The sequence below is a fragment of the Sorex araneus genome, chromosome 6, assembly GCF_027595985.1.
Source record: "Sorex araneus isolate mSorAra2 chromosome 6, mSorAra2.pri, whole genome shotgun sequence".
Taxonomy (NCBI): domain Eukaryota; kingdom Metazoa; phylum Chordata; class Mammalia; order Eulipotyphla; family Soricidae; genus Sorex; species Sorex araneus.
The window spans coordinates 155,495,117-155,515,519 of NC_073307.1; the positions used below are offsets into that span (position 1 = coordinate 155,495,117).

The 20,403-nt window shown below is 38.8% G+C and overlaps 2 protein-coding genes across 2 annotated transcripts; both read right to left on the reverse strand.

The window, feature by feature from the left end:
- Nucleotides 1-920: 920 nt before the first annotated feature.
- Nucleotides 921-1,874, reverse strand: LOC101550280 (olfactory receptor 5B2-like). Its single transcript, XM_004620468.3, has one exon. The coding sequence runs from the start codon at nt 1,872-1,874 to the stop codon at nt 921-923; it is 954 nt and encodes a 317-aa protein (XP_004620525.3).
- Nucleotides 1,875-16,954: 15,080 nt separating this feature from the next.
- LOC129405670 (olfactory receptor 5B3-like) lies at nt 16,955-17,893 on the reverse strand. Its single transcript, XM_055142657.1, has one exon. The coding sequence runs from the start codon at nt 17,891-17,893 to the stop codon at nt 16,955-16,957; it is 939 nt and encodes a 312-aa protein (XP_054998632.1).
- Between the last annotated feature and the right edge of the window lie 2,510 nt (nt 17,894-20,403).

Below are 20,403 nucleotides of genomic sequence, written 5' to 3' on the forward strand. Positions count from 1 at the left end.
ATAATACCTCATCCAGCAAACATTTGTCATTTAAGCATCTTCTGTAAGAGAAACCATGACAGTCAATTTGAAAGAGCATTATGGTCTCTATTAACTTTCATAAAGAATCTATTCATGTTTCACAGCTCAAGCTGAAAGAACAATCCAAGCTTTCTAGGTACGCTCCAGTATAGATAACCTAACAAGCAAATTGACAGCAACTTTATTTTTTATTTTAATATGTATCTGATTTTACAGAAAATGAAATAAATATAAATGTTCGATCTCCTTTTAAAAATGAAAAAAAGAAAGAATGTCTGAAGGATTTTTCTGAGCAGGTAACGACCAGCAATCTTACGTGTGTGGGGAAGTATTCCAGGGAAAAGAAACAAAATACAAGCACCTGACACAGAGAAATGCATGGAGTTGTTCAGGAATAGAATGAAATCAGTGTGCGTGAAGAGGAGTGAATTAGTAAATGAGTGACAGCCACATGTCATACAATTATCAATAGGGACAAACGAAACTATTTTTAAAAGAATCATTATTAAATCTGCATGTTAACATCAATGAAGAGTTGGTAGTCACAAGGTTAAGGTAAGCTGTCCTACTATTTCTCCTACTTTTAGTTTAATATGACTATTAGCATTTGAAATTTAATGTTAACATTCTTTCCCTTACAAAAACACTCAATAGCAACAATTATATTAAATTGTTAAGATGCTATAATTATTTTTATGTGGACAAAATATGCCCTGACATACTTACCTTATTAAATAAAAAGTCTTAAATATATTTTCCTGATTTGAAGATTCTTGAAATTATTCCAAAATGGGATAAATAGTATTTGACGAATTTAATGCTAGTGCCCTAAATAACTTGTACTTATGGCATGAAATGTATCTAAGAGGGATAAAATTGGTTTTATTTGTTGTACATTGTTAGAAACCTAAACCTAGAGAATATTTTGCCTTATCTGTAACCTTTATGAAAGCATTCTTTATCTCTTTATTTCTCAGACTATAGACAATAGGGTTCAGCATGGGGATGACTATAGTATAGAACACAGAGGCAATTTTATCCGTGTCCATGGAGTGACTGGAACTGGGCTGTAAGTACATAACAATGACAGTCCCATAAAATATAGAAACTGCGATGAGGTGAGAAGCACAGGTGGAAAAGGCCTTCTGGTACCCCTCAGCTGAGTGCATCTTCAAAATGGTGATGAATATGAACAGGTAAGAAATCACTATTATAACAACAGCAAACAAGATATAAAGGCCTGACAGGAGAAGCAGCATCAGCTCACTGAAGTCTTTATTGGAGCAACTCAAATTCATGACTGCTGGGATATCACAGAAAAAGTGATGGACCACATTGGACATGCAGAACGAGAGGGAAAAGGTGTCTCCGGTGTGAACAGCAGCCGTCAGAAAGCTAAAGGCGTAAGAGCACAGGACTAGACAAGCACACATATTTGTGGTCATGATGGTGGTGTAATGCAGGGCTTTACACACCGCTGCATAGCGGTCATAGGCCATTGCAGCCAACAGGAAATTTTCTGTACTGGCAAAGACTGTGAAAAAGAACATCTGAGCAGCGCATGCGTTGTAGGAGATGACCTTGTCTCCTGTAAGAAACCCGGCTATCACCTTGGGCGTGACTGTTGAGGAGTAACAGAAGTCCACCAGGGAGAGGTTGCTGAGGAAAAAGTACATGGGGATGTGGAGGCGGGAGTCCAGCAGGATCAGCATGATCACCCCAAGGTTCCCTATCAGGGTGATGAGGTAGATGAGGGTGAACACTACAAAGAGAGGCACCTGCAGTTCCGGGGCGTCAGTGATTCCTAGCAGGATGAATTCCGTCACCTCTGAGTTATTCTCCGTGGATGCCATTGGAGAATCACAGAAAGCTGCTCTATAGCTAAGAGAAGCAAAGAGCACATTGATGAGCAAAAATAAGTTGCATAGAAACAGAAATGTACAAGCAAGATTTTTCCAGAGCAAACATTTGTTTTCTCAACTTCATTCATTTCTAAATCATGAGAATGTAGTCATATTTATATATAATCATATTTTTAACATAAAGGGACTTAATGGGTCTTCTTCCTAACTCTTTTTAACACACACACACACACACACACACACACACGTACGTATTGTAAAGTGAGTTGAAGAGTTAATGAGTAGTTCAGGTTTACTTTCCTGGAATGAACTCATCTTCTAAATCCTATTCTTTGCATTTTCTACCTATATTCTCATCTAATTTTCATATGCTGATTATGGGACTTTATATACATATATATGTATACATACACCTTTAATCCTCTTCAAATCTATTTTAGTTCTTTTTCAATTTATTTGTCAAGAACAATTGAAAAGACTTTCCTTGTTCCACTTCACATCTCTTGCTCCCTTATCAAAGATTAGATGATCATACATTTGGGGTTGTGTGTAGGGATATTCCACCCTGTTCCATTGGTCTACGGCTCTGCCTTTGTTCCAGTACCATGCTGTTTTAATTGTTACTGCTTTGTAGTAGAGTTTGAGGTTGGGGAGGGTGATGCCTCCCATCATCTTTTTCCCAAGAATTGTTTTAGCTATCCGTGGGCGTTTGTTGTTCCATATGAATTTTAGGATTGCTTGATCCATTTCTTTGAAGAATGGCATGGGTATACTTATAGGGATCGCGTTGAATCTGTATAATGCTTTGGGGAGTATTGTCATTTTGACAATATTGATTCTCCCTATCCATGAGCAAGGTATATGTGCTGGAACAACTGGACAACTACATGCAAAAAAATGGGCTTAGACCTTGACCTGACACCATGCACAAAAGTCAGATCAAAATGGATTAAAGACCTCAACATTAGACCACAAACCATAAGGTACATTGAAGACAAGGTCGGCAAAACCCTCCACGATATTGAAGATAAAGGTATCTTCAAAGGTGACACAGAACTCAGCAATCTAGTAAAAACAGAGATCAACAAATGGGACTACATTAAACTAAAAAGCTTCTGCACCGCAAAACATACAGTGACCAGAATCCAAAGACTATCCACAGAATGGGAAAGGATATTTACACAATACCCATCAGATAAGGGGTTGATATCAATGGTATATAAAGCATTGGTTGAACTCTACAAGAAGAAAACATCCAACCCCATCAAAAAATGGGGCAAAGAAATGAACAGAAACTTTACCAAGGAAGAAATACGAATGGCCAAAAGGCACATGAAAAAGTGCTCTACATCACTAATCATCAGAGAGATGCAGATCAAAACAACCACGAGATACCACCTCACACCACAGAGACTAGCACACATCCAAAAGAACAAAAGCAACCGCTGTTGGAGAGGATGTGGGGAGAAAGGGACCCTTCTACACTGCTGGTGGGAATGCCGACTGGTTCAGCCCTTCTGGAAAACAATATGGACAACTCTCAAAAAATTAGAGGTTGAGCTCCCATTTGACCCAGCAATACCACTGCTAGGAATATATCCCAGAGAGGCAAAAAAGTATAATCGAAACAACATCTGCACATGTATGTTCATCGCAGCACTATTTACAATAGCCAGAATCTGGAAAAAACCCGAATGCCCTAGAACGGATGACTGGCTGAGGAAACTTTGGTACATCTATACAATGGAATACTATGCAGCTGTCAGAAAAAAGGAGGTCACGAATTTTGTAGTTAAGTGGATGGGCATGAAAAGTTTCATGCTGAGTGAAATGAGTCAGAAAGAGAGAGACAGACATAGAAAGATTGCACTCATCTAGGGTATATAGAATAACAGAGTGGGAGACTAACACCCAAGAACTGTAGAAATAAGTACCAGGAGGTTGACTCCATGGCTTGGAGGCTGGCCTCACATTCTCGGGAAAGGGCAACTCAGAGAAGGGATCACCAACTATAATGTAGTCGAAGGCCATACGGGGGAAGGGAGTTGCGGGCTGAATGAGGGCTAGAGACTGAGCACAATGGCCACTCAACACCTTTATTGCAAACCACAACAGCTAATTAGAGAGAGAGAACAGAAGGGAATGCCCTGCCACAGTGGCAGGGTGGGGTGGGGGGAGATGGGATCGGGGAGGGTAGGAGGGACACTGGGTTTACTGGTGGTGGAGAATGGGCACTGGTGAAGGGATGGGTTCCCGAACTTTGTATGAGGGAAGCATAAGCACAAAAGTGTATAAATCTGTAAATGTGCCCTCAGGGTGATTCACGAATTAAAAATAAATAAATTAATTTAAAAAAATTAAAAAAAATAAAAAATAAATTAAAAAAAAGAACAATTGAAAAGCCTAGTGATTCATAACAGGTTATAGAGCTATTAACTAAAAAATACTACTAGGGAGAGAGCTCAAGTAGCGGTCGCAAGCATGGTGCGAGCAAGGCTTTCATCAGTATCTAGCACCACAGAGTGGGTGTCTCAGTGACAGAGCACTGCTTCTTCTTTTTTTTTATTGAATCACTGTGAGATGCAGTTACAAAGCTTTCACGTTTGAGTTTCAGTCATACAATGATCGAACACCCATCCCTCCACCAGTGCACATTCTCCATCACCAATGTCCCCAGTATCCCCCACATCCCACCCCTCCTTCTGCCTCTATGGCAGATAATCTTCTCTATACTTTCTCTCTACTTTGGGGCATTATGGTTTGCAATACAGATACTGAGAGGCTATCATGTTTGGTCCTTTATCTACTTTCAGCACACATCTTCCATCCCGAACAATTCCTCCATCCATCATTGATAATGATCCATTCTCTATTCCAGTTGCCTTCTCCCCCAGTTCATGAGGCAGGCTACCAACCATGGAGCAATCTTCCTGGCCCTGTCTCTACTGTCCTTGAGTGTCTGTCTCAACTGTTATTTTATATTCCACAAATGAGTGCAGTCCCTCTATGTCTGTCCCTCTCTTCCTGATTGATTTCACTTAGCATGATACTCTCCATGTCCATCCACTTATAAGCAAATTTCATGACTTCCTGTTTCCTAACAGACACATAGTATTCCATTGTCAGATGTACCAAAGTTTCTTTAACCAGTCGTCTGTTCTCAGGCACTCAGGTTGTTTCCAGATTCTGGCTTTTGTGAACAGTGCCACAATGAACATATAGGTGCAGATGTGAATTCTACTGGGAGCACTGCTTCTATGAGCATTGCAATGACCCGTCCCACCCTTGCTATAGCCCTCAGTGTGTTGCCTATGGAAAAAACAGGACACATCTATGCTTATATCCCATCTTGAGTTGCTCCCAACTTGAATCTTAGCAACTTTGAATTGATTTTCATTTTAGTTCATTTACTTTAAATCACTAAGCTTAATTAATGGAGAAATGTAGCCAAAAATTCACAAGTAAATACATGGTAGATATGGTGGGCTAAATGCAGCTTTAAAGGCTAATACAACCAAGAGTTAATTCTGAAAAAAAGGTACCAAATGGATATAAAAGCCTTGACTCTAAGAAGATATATATGAGTATTCACAAGTCAGTCATGACCAAACTTTAGAATTAGTCAGAGGGTCCAACTCATGCTACCCCATACCACCTGAAGTGCATTGGTCAGAAATTAGTTTCCATGGTTCCCATTTACTTATTAGAAAAATAAAAGTCTATTAGAGTCTATTGTAAGTGATTATTGCAAGGGTCCAAAGAAACACATGAAAACAGCACAATAAGGGCCTTATATATAATTCTGATGAGTCCTAATTACATTGGCAGCATTATGAGGATAGAACAATAGTCTCAATATTGATTTTAGGAAGATGGGTGATAGTGGTTAAAAGGATGAATTTTGAAGTCTAGCACCTTTAATCTTGGTTTGCATTTTCTTATGTTCCCCTCAAATATTTTCTCTTTCTCTGTATTTCTCACTCTGTCCTCAAGTGTGTGAATCATTTTTGATTGAGAACTAAAAAATATTCAACTCTCTTTTTGTTAGTGTGTTTCTTGAAATCCACATATTTTCATGCATTGAATAATACTTACTGATACATACTCAGGGTATAAACTTATGTCTTAAGGAGGTTGGTATTAATATGTAGATATATTTATATGAGTCTAATGTGTCTTTTTAGTAGAAGCCTTGTGAGAGACATTATTTGGAATCCATGTCTTATCCCTAACTTTAAAACTATTTCACATTTACTATATGTTGCTTCTCAATATCTCATCCATATTAATTATATTCACTGTCACTGTATCACTGTCATCCTGTTGCTCATCAATTTGCTCCAGTGGGTACCAGTAATGTCTTCATTGTGAGACTTGTTACTGTTTTTGGCATATAGAATACGCCACAGATACCTTGCCGGGCTCTGCTGTGCAGGCGAGATACTCTCGTTAGCTTGCCGGGCTCTCCAAGAGGAGCAGAGGAATCAAACTCGGGTCAACCTCGTGCAAGGCGAATGCCCTACCCGCTGCGCTATTGCTCCAGCCCATTAATTACATTAATATTGCATGATATCATTAATATAATATACTGATGTAATAAAAGCTATAATATGAACACAAATTGCTATTTTTATGAAGAATAATTGATCTCCCAAGAAGAATAATTAGTTAAATTTTTCTTCCATGCTTAGTCCCTCATAGATAGATATTAGATTATAGACGATACTGAGAACAATAAAATACAGATATACTATACAGACAAATAACAACTATAGATTATATATGTACTGAACTCAAAAATAATGCATAGAATTAATTTACAGTTAAGAAAACAAAAGATTTGAGACTTTAGGTGTCTTCTTAAAAGTGCCTCACTTGGTAAAAGATAGTTAAATTATCAATCCAAGTCTAACATTTCAATATCTGTGCCTTTGATCACTGTACTGTCAGCATTTCTAAATCACCAGGTAACAGAAAGGTAAAATTTGTGGGAAAAACCTAGTTAAAATTAAGTCAAGATTTTACTTATTCTTCTGCAGTTAAAAAAGCGTGTCCCTCCTGTTTGGTTAGCCAGCCCTTTAATGACATTTAGTAGCAGGATAAATTTACCAACTGATATCAGTGAGAGCATCACTGATCACAAGGTTTCGTTCAATATGTTGAGGAAGGCATGTTTGATAAGTATCACCATACTAAGAGTAAAATGGTTCTTTTCATGCAATTAGTGACTTTATTTGTCTCTCTTACTCCTAACCCTATCTGGATAGGAACTAAATGCAGAGAGGGACACCAAACTGACTTCTGCAAAAGATAGAAGATATTCTATCTTCTCAACATCTCCCAATCCCTGCACATATTTATTTTACCAGCAATCCCCAAAATGAAGAATTCCATTTAAACAGTGCAAAACTTGCCCTGAATTCAAATCTTAGATCTTTGTCAAGATTTCATGGGGGAAATAAAGTTCTAATAGTCAAATCTGAGATTAGAAATTCACAGAATGTACCTGGCCCATTGCTTTGCCCTGAATTGTGCTGCTTACTAGAATTGCATATTAATTTTAAAAGCTTACCTTCCTCCTTGAAAAGAATGGGAAGGCAATCCTGAAGTGTGAGTCTGAACTCAAAAATTCTTTCCTGGAAATAATGCATAAGTAACTCAGAAGAAAACTCTCAGGTATTGTTCAAAAGATCCCAAGGTTCCAGAAATATAAAGTGTTGGAGGAAAGATCATTAACATGATCCTGGTTTTCAGTGTTAGTCTAGCCTGGACTCATCAGAAAATTATTTATATTCTTCTGATTTCAGTTCTCCCATTTTTGTCAGAGATATCTTTTTTTTTAAAAAAAGAACACTTCCAGTGAATTGTCTCAATGATTAGAAAATGAGAGTGGATCTATTAAGCAGCTTAACTTTTCAACATCAGTCAATTTAAATTTAATTTTAGAATAATTTCCCTGCCTAGAATTGCAGACTCACCACAAATGCTCAGCTTGAGGAAAAACTGATGATTACTTAAAGTATTAGGATTCATTTCAGTAAGCAATAACCAAATGGGCTCTGTTTGACTTTGGTTCTTTTAAAATAACGTAAATCTGCCAAGTCATGATCAATTTTAAAGCTTAATAAATGAGAACGTGGAAAAATGTGTGCAGTCTTGGAACTCTTAAGGGAACATGACTCTTGTGAGGACAATCATTAATCTTTGTCTTATTTACATAGAAAAAAACAATTAAACTGCAGGGAAATAATGTGATCTGTTGAGTATTATATACATATACATGTAGTTTTCCGCCTTCATTTTCTACCTATTAAAAATTATAATGCCATTCATTCAAGAGTAGTTTTGCTTAAGTTGCACTTAATGTGATTTATTTTCTTTGCATTTTATTGAGACATAGTCGACACATCACTATATAGGTTTAAGATATATTCATGAAGGTCTGATATTTTTGGATTGTGATGACATTACCAAATAATTTTTTTTTTAAATTTATTTATTTTTAATTAGAGAATCACCGTGAGGGTACAGTTACAGATTTATACACTTTTGTGCTTATATTTCCCTCATACAAAGTTCGGGAACCCATCCCTTCACCAGTGCCCATTTTCCACCACCCGTAAACCCAGTGTCCCTCCCACCCTCCCCAATCCCATCTCCCCCCCACCCCACCCTGCCACTGTGGCAAGGCATTCCCTTCTGTTTTCTCTCTCTAATTAGCTGTTGTGGTTTGCAATAAAGGTGTTGAGTGGCCGCTGTGCTCAGTCTCTAGCCCTCATTCAGCCCGCAACTCTCTTCCCCCACATGGCCTTCGACTACAATGTAGTTGGTGATCGCTTCTCTGAGTTGACCTTTCCCCGGAACGTGAGGCCAGCCTCGAAGCCATGGAGTCAACCTCCTGGTACTTATTTCTACAGTTCTTGGGTGTTAGTCTCCCACTCTGTTATTCTATATACCATAGATGAGTGCAATCTTTCTATGTCTGTCTCTCTCTATCTGACTCATTTCACTCAGCATGAAACTTTTCATGCCCATCCACTTAACTACAAAATTCTTGACCTCCTTTTTTCTAACAGCTGCATAGTATTCCATTGTATAGATGTACCAAAGTTTCCTCAACCAGTCATCCGTTCTGGGGCATTCGGGTTTTTTCCAGATTCTGGCTATTGTAAACAGTGCTGCGATGAACATACATGTGCAGATGTTGTTTCGATTGTACTTTTTTGCCTCTCTGGGATATAATCCCAGCAGTGACATTACCAAATAATTTTAGCTAACATCTGTCCTTTCATATAGATAAAACAAAAAGAAAGAATCAATGGAGAACGTTATGTTTATACTGAAAACTTATACTCTTAGAAACTTTGCAGTATATCATACAACAGTGTTAGCTATAATTATCACATTGCACATTGTACTTAATATTTATATTAGGACTGAAACTTTGCACTTTTTTATCACCTTTTTCTAATTATACCCAACCACACCTCTCCACTTTGAAAAAATCACAGGTATAATCTTTTTGCCATGAGGTTTTTTTCCACATTCCTTTTAGACAGAAGATCATGTCATCTTTCTCTGTTTGACTTATATCTCTTGCTTAACAAGATACCCTTGAGATCTATCCATATTGTCACAAATGGAAGATTTTCTTGAGTTTTAGCTTGTCAACACTACATTGTGTAAATGTGTGGAATCACAACTCCTTCACCCATTTTATCCATCGATAGACATATTATCAATGGACAAATAATAGTTTTTTTTAACCTGACTTGGTTATTGCAAATAATATTGCTATAAACATGGGGCTGCAGATATCTTTTATATTTTGTTAATTTGGAAAAACTATGATAAATGTAATAATGCTATTATAACATTGTTTTCGATTTAATTTTTCAGTAACTTCGATACTGTTTTCCATTCTGTCTGCAACAATTTTCAAAATGACCAGGAGTGTTGGGGCTGGAGTGATAGCACAGCGGGTAGGGCATTTGCCTTGCAAGCGGCAAACCCGAGTTCGATTCCCAGCATCTCATATGGTCCCCCAGCACCACCAGGAGTAATTCCTGAGTTAAGAGCCAGGAGTGACCCCTGTGCATCGCTGGGTGTGACCTGAAAAGAAAAAAAATGACCAAGAGTACACAGAGCTTTCTTATCTCCACATTATTGCATCATTGAATATCTTGTCTTTTGAGTAATGACATTTTAACAAACACTAAGCTTTATTCTTTATAAGGTATGTATTATTTATTATCACATGTACATTTTATTTGCAGTTTATTGCTTTACATTATCTAGTATGTATAATACATTATACATACCTTACAGAAAAATTTAGCTTCCAGAAAAATTGAATATCCATATTTGTTACATACACTCTATACCACACACTTAACCTACCCCATTATCAACATGGTCCACTGGAACATTTACAATTTATTCACCTCCATTGACACATTAAAATAGTAGTCTCTGTATGATGCTTGAGTGCAAATGACTTTTGTGAAAAATGAAAAGACATGAGTAGACAAAGTATAAGCTTTTCAACAAATTTGCTGCAATAGTTGTTAGTATATACACAAAGATATAGAACTGAGTGTCATCACCTGAAATTTTATACCCCATAAACCTATAAACAATTATTTCAAATTTTTTGTGAGCATGGAGTATATACAATGGAATACTACACAGCAGTCAGGAATGATAAAATATTCAATTTGAGGCAACATGAATGATACCAGAAGACATCATATTAAATAAAGTAAGTCAGGGGCTGGAGCGATAGCACAGCGGATAGGGTGTTTGCCTTGCATGCGGCTGACCCGGGTTCTAATCCCAGCATCCCATATGGTCCCCTGAGCACCGCCAGGGGTAATTCCTGAGTGAAGAGCCAGGAATAACCCCTGTGCATCGTCAGGTGTGACCCAAAAACCAAAAAAAATAATAATAATAAAATAAAGTAAGTAAAAAAAAAAAGAAGAAGAAACACAGAATGAGATCACTTATATGTAGTATTTAGAATAACTGGATGAGGGAATGAAATGATTTTGAGGGAGATGTTCTGATGCATCTTAGCCCCATAGTATAAGGAGGAGAAGGAATGAATGAAATGGAGTGAAGCAGATAGGTAAAGAGACAGATGAGAAGCAACGGGGCAAAGGGTGAGGCAGGAGTCAGCTACATCAGTGGTGCTAATGAATGATAAAACTAAATTCCAATCCACAGAGTCGACAACACTGAAATCAGACCCAAACTTTAACAATGAATTTGAAAAGGTGCCTGTCAAGGAGATGGAGATAAAGTTCAGGGGGTAACACACTTGCCTTGCATGCGGCAGACAGGAATTTGATCCCTGGCAATGATCAATGATCCCCCTGGGCACCACCAGGGTGATTCCTGAATGCAGCACAAGGAATAACCCCTGAGCATCAGCTGGTGTGACCCCCAAACAAAAAAAAAAACAAAAACAAACAAACAAAAAAACCCAAAGGTGCCTGTCAAAAGGGCAGGCCAGGTGTGGGTTGAGGGTATGGGAGGGACCTGGGGACACTGGTGGACAGATGTTGACTCTGGTAGTAGGACTGGTGCTGGAACATTGTACGTCTAAAACCCAACTAGGAGTAACTTTGTCAGTCATGGAGCTTTTATAAAGAGTTTTTTAAAAAGAAAAAGAAAAGGGGGTATGGTGCCGCCGGCAGGTCAACCTGTTCCTGTGGGGTGAGTGCATCAGCAGCCTGATGGTGCCTTCAGGCTTCCTGACACCGCAAAATTGCTACTGTGCTTTTGGCCAGACCTCTGGCATCCCATATGCTTCCCATCTCAGTGCCCCCCTTGCCCTTGTATTGCAAACCATAATACCCAAAAGGAAGAGAGAGAGAGAGAGAGAGAGAGAGAGAGAGAGAGAGAGAGAGAAGAGAAAGTAATGGAGTTCATGCCCAATTCAATCAGCTTACTCAATGGCTGAAAAAATAACAGTACTTCTGTATCACTGTCATCCTGTTGGTCATCAATTGCTTGAGCGGGCACCAGTAACATCTCCATTTGTCCCTGTTGCATGCTAGTGTAGCCCAATGGCGTCTGCTCACTCCAGGAACATGAAAAGCACATTATTGTTACTGTTTTGGGCATATCAAATATGCCACGGGTAGCTTGCCAGGCTCTGTTGTGCGGGCGGATATCCTCGGTAGTTTTCCAGGCTCTCCAAGAGGTATGGAAAACGAGCAGCACTTCTACATTTAAAAAGAAAGAAAGAAAAAAGAAAAATAAAAAGATTTTACAGACTTGGAGACAATGGTGCAGTTTCAACACTGAGTGCTTTGGGGGCAGGAGAATGCAGAACCCAAGTCGGTTGTGTGCAAGGCAGGCACCCTATCCCAACTGACCTGGGTTTGATCTCTGGCATCCCATATGCTCCCCCCTCAGTGCTTCCCCTTGCCCTCATATTACAAACCATAATACCCAAAAGGAAAGAGAGAGGGGGGAAGGAGGGAGGGAGAGAGAGAGAGGAGATAGATAGATAGATAGATAGATAGATAGATAGATAGATAGATAGATAGATAGATAGATAGATAGAGAGAGAGAGAGAGAGAGAGAGAGAGAGAAGAAAAGTGCCTGCCATAGAGGCAGGCAGGGTGTTCGGGTGGTGGTGGCATAATGGAAAGGAAATTGGGGACACTGGTGCTGGAAAATGTACACTGGTGGAGGGATATGACTGAAACCTAATCATGAAGAGTTTTGTAAGGGTCTATCTCACTGTGATTCAATAAAATTTTTTTTTAAATCTAAGTGTTTGGCAAACGATGTATAGACTTTACTGAAGTAGAATGGAGGAATAAATGGGTTTCTCTAAATTAAATATTCTGGAATTTCTGGAGGGTGCGGCTGCATTTACGGTAGTGGACACGTCCAAATTTCACAATACTGACGTTCCCATAGGAATGCACTACATTAGATGGGAAAGTAACATAAAACAAAAAAAGTTCAATATACAAAAGAATCATTAACACAGAAGACTCAACTAACAACAAACAGCTTAATAAACCCTCAGACAAAGAATTAACAACCCCATGGCGAAATAGAATGATCTGGAAACAACCCGAGTGCTCTAAAACAGATGACTGGTTAAAGAAACTTTGGTACATCTATACAATGCAATACTATGCAGCTGTTAGGAGAGATGAAGTTATGAAATTTGCTTATAAATGGATAAACATGAAGAGTATCATGCTAAGTGAAATGAGTCAGAAAGAGAGGGACAGACATAGAGGGACTGTACTCATTTGTGGAGTATAAAATAACATCACATGAGGCTGACATGCAAGGACAGTAGGTACAAGGGCCAGGGGGATTGACCCATAGCTGGAAGACTGCTTCATGAGCGGAGGGCAGAAGGCAGATGGAATAGAGAAGGGATCACTAAGAAAATGATGGCTAGAGGAACCAGTTGGGATGGGAGATGCATGCCGAAAGGAGATAACGGACCAAACATGATGACCTCTCAGTGCCTGTGTTGCAAGCCACAATGCCCAAAAGTAGAGAGAGTATGGGGAATATTGACTGTCATAGAAACAGGGGGAGGGTGGGAAAGGGGGGTATACCCGGTATATTGGTGGTGGGAAATGTGCACTGGTGGAGGGGTGGGTGTTTGATCATTGTGAGATTGTAACCCAAACATGAAAGCTTGTAACTACCTCACGGCGATTCAATGAAATTTTAAAAATTTTTTAAAAAGAGTGAATAAAGAATAAAAAAGAATGATTTTTCACAAGTTTTCATTTATTGAAGTATTTTAAAAATAATTTTATTAGCCATTAGTTGTAAGAAGCAACATGAAATAAATTATTGTGCCGAATACGGGGGCAGGCTTGAGGGATGGCTGGGAAAATGTGGATGATGATGGAGGGAAGTTCACACTGGTGGTGGGATTGTGTTGGAATATTTAATGCCTATAACAAATGTATCATGAACAACTTTGTGAATCAGTGTTCAAAAAAAGGGGAGGCATAAAACAAAAACAAAATTAAGTCAAATAAACAGTACGTGTGAATTAGAGCTATAGAGCTAAGCATTTAAAATTTTATAGTTGAAGCAGAGACAATAAACAAGTGAACAAAATAGCTCTTTTATACCTATTGTATATAGTGCTTAGTTCATAACTACTATAAAAAATTCCCAGTGGAAGGACAATGTGGGTGGTGATTAGAGTGACTAATTTGCAGAGGTGGTGGGGAAAGAAAATCCTGATAAAGTAACATTAAAGATCTCAAATGATTATCATCCTACTCAGGCAGGAGTAAGAAAGAATAACTGCACTAACGCAGAAATTTGTTTGGATGGAGCTGTCAGAATTCAAAGGCATTAGAAAGAAAATAAATATCAATAAAGTAGACCTCAAGTATGAAGACATGACAAATGATCATTAAAATCATAGGAAATAGAAACAAAATTTCCATATTAGCCCTCTATGGGCTGGAGAGAAGGTACAAAAGGTAGGGTGCTTTTTCTTTTTGTATCTGTGTGAAATACGATAATAATGTCTGAAGAAATTTAAAAATAATTTATTCTTTTTCCATTTTGTAGTCACCATTTATAAGTGTAAGATAGGCATGTTGATTCTTTAGAATGTTGGTTCTTTAGCATATTGTTTCAATATAATTTTTTGTTTAGGGGCCACACCCAACAGTGCTCAAAAAATTAATCCCAGCTCTGCAGCAAGAGAGAGAGAGAGATAAAGAGATAGAAAGAGAGAGAGAAAGAGATAGAGAAGAAAAGAATGTGCCATAGAGGCAGGCTGGGGGCAGGGCAGTGGCAGGAGAGATATGGGGAATCCTGGTGGTGGGAGATGCACACTGGTGGAGAGAAGGGTGTTGGAACATTGTATGACTGAAACTCGATTATGAAACCTTTGTAACTGTTTCTCACAGTGATTCAATTTTTAAAAAGTGTACACCAGTCAATTAGCAAATATAATTATCAAATAGTAAATAGTATGCATCATTTTATTCTAAAATTGGGATCCAGAATGGTATTGAAATAAATAAGAGATACATAAATGGAAAGTAATACACATAAATGTAAATTCTTATGTCAAAATTAAATATTTGCGTTTGCTTTCCATGCCACCAAACCGGGTTCGATTCATCCACCCTCTCAGAGAGCCCAGCAAACTACCAAGAGCATCCCACCCTCACGGCAGAGCCTGGCAAGCTACCCGTTGCATATTCGATATGCCAAAAACAATTAACAAAAAGTCTCACATGGAGATGTTACTGGTGCCCACTTGAGCATATCAATGGGCAACAGGATGACAGCGACAGTGATCATCATTTATTCTTGGATATCTCAGCCTCGGGTCCCGCACACCTAGGTTCCTCTGCTGGTTCCTTCATGTGTGAGGCTTGTCTGAAAATGTGGACAGTGGCCTTGAACATGACTGTGGCTGAGTTCTGGACGTCTTTGACTGCAGGGGCTCTGCTCAGGACAGGGAGGGTTACTCAACCTGCCCCCCTCTGAGGGGTCCTGGTGAAGACAGCCAGACATGGGGGCAAGAGACTCTGTGTCGCTCTCTTCCGGGAGCTTGGTTTTATAGTCTTTGGATCTTGGCCATTGATGGAGTTATACGGTGCTGGGGGGAGTTTGTGGGTGTGACTGCCAAGCTATTGGAAAATGGGGGGATCTGGGTAGAGGAGACAAAATCCCGATCCGAGCAGGCTTGGAGATCTCAGCCCCAATTCCAGCACATCTGGGTTCTTCTGCCACTTCCTTCATGCGTGAAGCTCATCTGAGCGGGTAGAGAGTGGCCTTGAGCATGGCTGTGGCTGGGTTCCGGAGGTCTTCAGCTATTGGGACTCTGCTCAGGGTGGGGAGGGAAATCCAACCCGGCACCCTCCGAGGGGCCCTGGTGAAGACAGACAGGTGCCAGGGCAAGAGACTCTGCTTCACTCTCTTCCGGCACCATATAACCCCATCAATGGCCAAGATCCAAAGACTATAAAATAAAGCTCCCGGAAGAGAGCCCCAGCAGCCAAAGACTTCCAGAACTCAGCCATAGTCATGCTCAAGGCCACTCTCCACACACTCAGATGAGCCTCATGCACGAAGGAACCAGCAGAGGAACCCAGATGTGTGAGACCTGGGGCTGAGATCTCCAAGCCTGCTCGGATGGGGACTGGGTCTCCTCCACCCAGATCCCCCTTTTTCTAGTAGCTAAGCAGTCACATCCACAAACTGCCCCAGCACCGTGTAACCCCATCAAGGGCCAAGATCCTGAGACTATAAACAGCTCCCGGAAGCTCGCGGCCGCATTCACAGCTGCTCGACCTCTTATAGCTTAGTTTTCCCTCTCGGAGAAACTAGCATGCCACTGAGAATATCCTGCCCGCATGGCTGAGCCTGGCAAGCTTCTCATGGTGTATTTATATGCCCAAAACAGTAATAATGGTGGGTCTCATTCCCCTGACCCTAAAAGAGCCTCCAATGGAGCCCTGTTGTGAAGGATGAGTAAAGAGAGGCGCTAAAATCTCAGGGCTAGGACGAATGGATACGTTACTGGGGCCGCTTGAGCAAATCAAGAGTCAATGGGATGACAGTGGTACAGTGATACCAAAGACATATGCATATCCATTGACTCACTTGTACCCCTGTTTCATATGTATTTTCATTGACATGTTTTTTAAACCATGTGGTAGGAAATAATAAAACTATATTTAATAAGATCATTGACAAGAAAATTTCAAGATATCATAGACAATTTGTTCAGGTGTTTTATTTTAGGATATTTTCCCCCCTATTTTTCAGTACAAGAGAATTTTGACTAGATATAATATCGTTACAAGTGCTGAATTTCACTCTGGCCTTAATAAAATCAAGTTAAGGACCAGAAAAACAATATTGCAGACAGGGCACTTGCCTTACATATGGGCCATCTGGGTGCAATCTCTTGCACTCCTTGAGGCTGACCAGGAGTGATCCTTGAATACAGACCCTGGAGCAAGCCCTAAACATCACCGGATATGGCCCCAAAAATGAAATAATAAAAATAGAACTAAGTTAGTGTATATTGTACATTAAGATCATAATCCTAAGGATGTCTTGGCCACTAAAATAACCTTCATAAATGCACTCTTGACCTCCTTGTTCCTCAGGCTGTAGACTATGGGGTTCAGCATGGGGATGATCATGGTGTAGAACACAGACGCCATTTTGTCTGTGTCCATGGAATGGCTGGAGCTAGGCTGTAAGTACATGAAGATAATTGTCCCATAGAAGATAGAAACTGCAACAAAGTGGGAGGCACAGGTGGAGAGAGCCTTCTGGTACCCTGCAGACGAGCGCATCTTTAGGATGGTGATGAATATGAATGTGTAGGATGTCAAGATAACCAGGAGAGCAAAGAAGATGTTGAAGCTCACCACAGAAACAAGAACCAGCTCACTAACATGTCTGTCAGAGCAAGAGAGAACCATGACTGCTGGAATATCACAGAAAAAGTGGTGGACCACGTTGGACCCACAGAAAGAGAGGCTGAATGTATCCCCAATGTGTATAGAGGCATTCAGAAAACCACAGATATAGGAGCCTGTTGCAAGACATGCACAAACACATGTTGTCATGGTGGTGGTGTAATGCAGGGGTCTGCACACGGCTGCGTAGCGGTCCAAGGCCATTGAGGCCAGGAGATAATTTTCCACAGTGGCGAATGCTACAAAAAAGAACATTTGTGCAGCGCATGCGTTGTAGGAGATGACTTTGTCTCCGATAAGAAATTCAGACATGACGGAGGGAGTGACAGCCGTGGAGTAAAAAAAGTCCACCAGGGACAGGTTGCTGAGGAAAAAGTACATGGGAGTATAGAGACGAGAGTCCAGCAGAATCAACAGGACCATCCCCAAGTTCCCAGTCAGAGTGATGAGGTAGATGAGGGTGAACATGATAAAGAGAGGAACCTGCAGTTCTGGAGCATCCGTTAGTCCAAGCAGGATGAATTCTGTCACTTCTGTGCTGTTCTTCATCAGCGTTGAGTGACACAAACTTCTCTGAGGCTGTTGGAGAAAAGAAATAGTGATAGCAAACATTTAAAAAAAATTAAATTGAATATTGTATATACAGTATTGTTGCAGCAACTTATCTTTCAAGATTCTGAAGATAAAACAGCAAGTCTTATGTTTAATAACATTTAGATTTACAGATATTGAATCTGAAAAATTCAACCTGAATCACTTCATTATTTCTTCAACTTTTAAATGTTAAAGTTTGTAAATTGACAACTGACTTGATCAATGGCCAGTCCAGTATGAATATATCTGCTAATTCAATGTTTCCAATCCTGCTAAAAGAATAGAATGTATAAAAGTATAGAAATGTGGGGCTGGTACGATAGCACAGTGGGTAGGGCGTTTGCCTTGCATGCGGCCGACCCGGGTTCAAATCCCAGCATCCCATATGGTCCCCTAAGCACCGCCAGGAGTAATTTCTGAGTGCAGAGCCAGGACTAACCCCTGTGCATCGCCAGGTGTGACCCAAAAAGCAAAAACAAAAAAAATAGCATAGAAATGTATAGAATGCTAAAATGTATAGAAAGTATAAAAGTATAGAATGCTGCTTATCTACCAGAGGCTGTACTAGACACTTTATATTCTCTTCATATTCAATCAGGAATATCACTTTTTATTCTAATGTAGTATTCTTTGATGTATTTCCATTAGGTGGGGCTTTTGCTTGCTTTTTAATAAATATCATTGAATTATGGAAGATAATCTCTAAAGTAAATATCATGATATGTTCTATTTTCTTTACTGTAATTTATGTATTTGAGTTTAATAATGATTTACTTCTTTTGAGTTAACTTTTCTTTAGGATATTTATATTTAAATAAGTTTTACTTGGCAGTTCATGCTTTCTATCGAAGTCACTCTGAATCCATAGTGAGTGGCATCTAAGGACAATGGTCTTAAATTAAATAAACTAATGGCTCAAATGATTTTTATCTCTATTTGCATTTAGTTGTTATCTCCACTGGTCTTGAATCAGTGATTGGAATCTTGCAGTGAAGCAGCTAAGAGATACACACGGAGGGGATATGGTAGGGTAAATGGTATCCCCAGATGAAATTGGACATATAAACTCTTGTAACACAATCAGAGTTAATCTGAGAAGAAAAATCATTTGCTACACAGAGCTTAAGCTCTGGAATGAGAAGCCCATCAGTCCCAATACTTGTTACCTATCAATCATTGATCATTTCTAACTCATGAATGTTACTTTCCCATCTCCATTATGAAGTGAATTGAGACCTACTTCATAATGTTATTTTGAGAATAAATTAGGTAGTAGTCAATAAATCACAGACTATTTGACATAGTCTGTAAGAGGTAGCAATAATATTAGAATAGAATGATGTCTATAGTTTGACTGCAGAGGTTCAAATGTGGGTCAATTTTATAATCCTGAAGTCTTTCTTTCCAATGTGCCTTTGCTTATAGAGTGCCACTGGCATCTTCTGTGGCTTTCTGTTGAATTTTCTGTGAATTTTCTCCATTCTCTCAATTCTAATTTTCTTTTGCATTAAAGCCATGTCATAGCAGAATCACAAAGATCAAGGATATAAAATTCCCTATTTGTGGGGTGTTTTCAGACTGTAGATCTGTTTGGGGTATGAATACAATGTTGCAAAATATTTTATTAGGATCTATTGTGTTGAAAAGACATTTTAAATATTTTTAGTTAGATGTAAAACCTTTGTAAAGGCATGTACATACCTCGCTAGCTTCATCTTCTTCCTAACACTTTTACAACTTTGCTTTAGAAGTCTGTTCCATAATGACATTACCTGAAAAACACTTTTTTGCATATGCTACATTCTCAGACCAATAAAAGGGCTTTATTTACAAATGTGCATGTATAAAATAGATAATATTATAATTCCTACTTGACCATTAATAGAACTGAGAATTTGAAAATTTATGAGATGCTCTAAAAACACAGTATAAAGGTTAAACTGACTTTAAATCTTATCAAATGTGTGTAATTTTAGTCAGTCATAGTCAACATACAGGGAAGTGACAGTAATCGTATGTATATAGACATACATGTATATGTATCTGTATATATATATATGCACATATTATAGAAAAACTTTGAAATGAAATTTGGATATGTTCATCAACATTAGAAATACCTCAGCAGCTTAAAGATAATTTCACATATCTGCTTTATTACTTTTGTTTTTTGTTTTACTTTTAATACAATATAGAATTTATAGAACAAAAATAAATTTCCACTTGATCAGTAAAAGGATTATCTATTTAATTTTGATGTCTATTTCATTAGAAACCATTACATTTAGTAAGTTTCAGTAAACTTCTTTATAGAAATACATTGAAAATATTTATTTGTTTTATAAATAAATTTATGTAAGGTTTTACATTATACAAAATTCAAAAAATATGATAAATATATACATGTACATTAAAATAAGAGTATAATTTACCTGGAAATATCTCGAAGCTAGAAGAGTGCAATA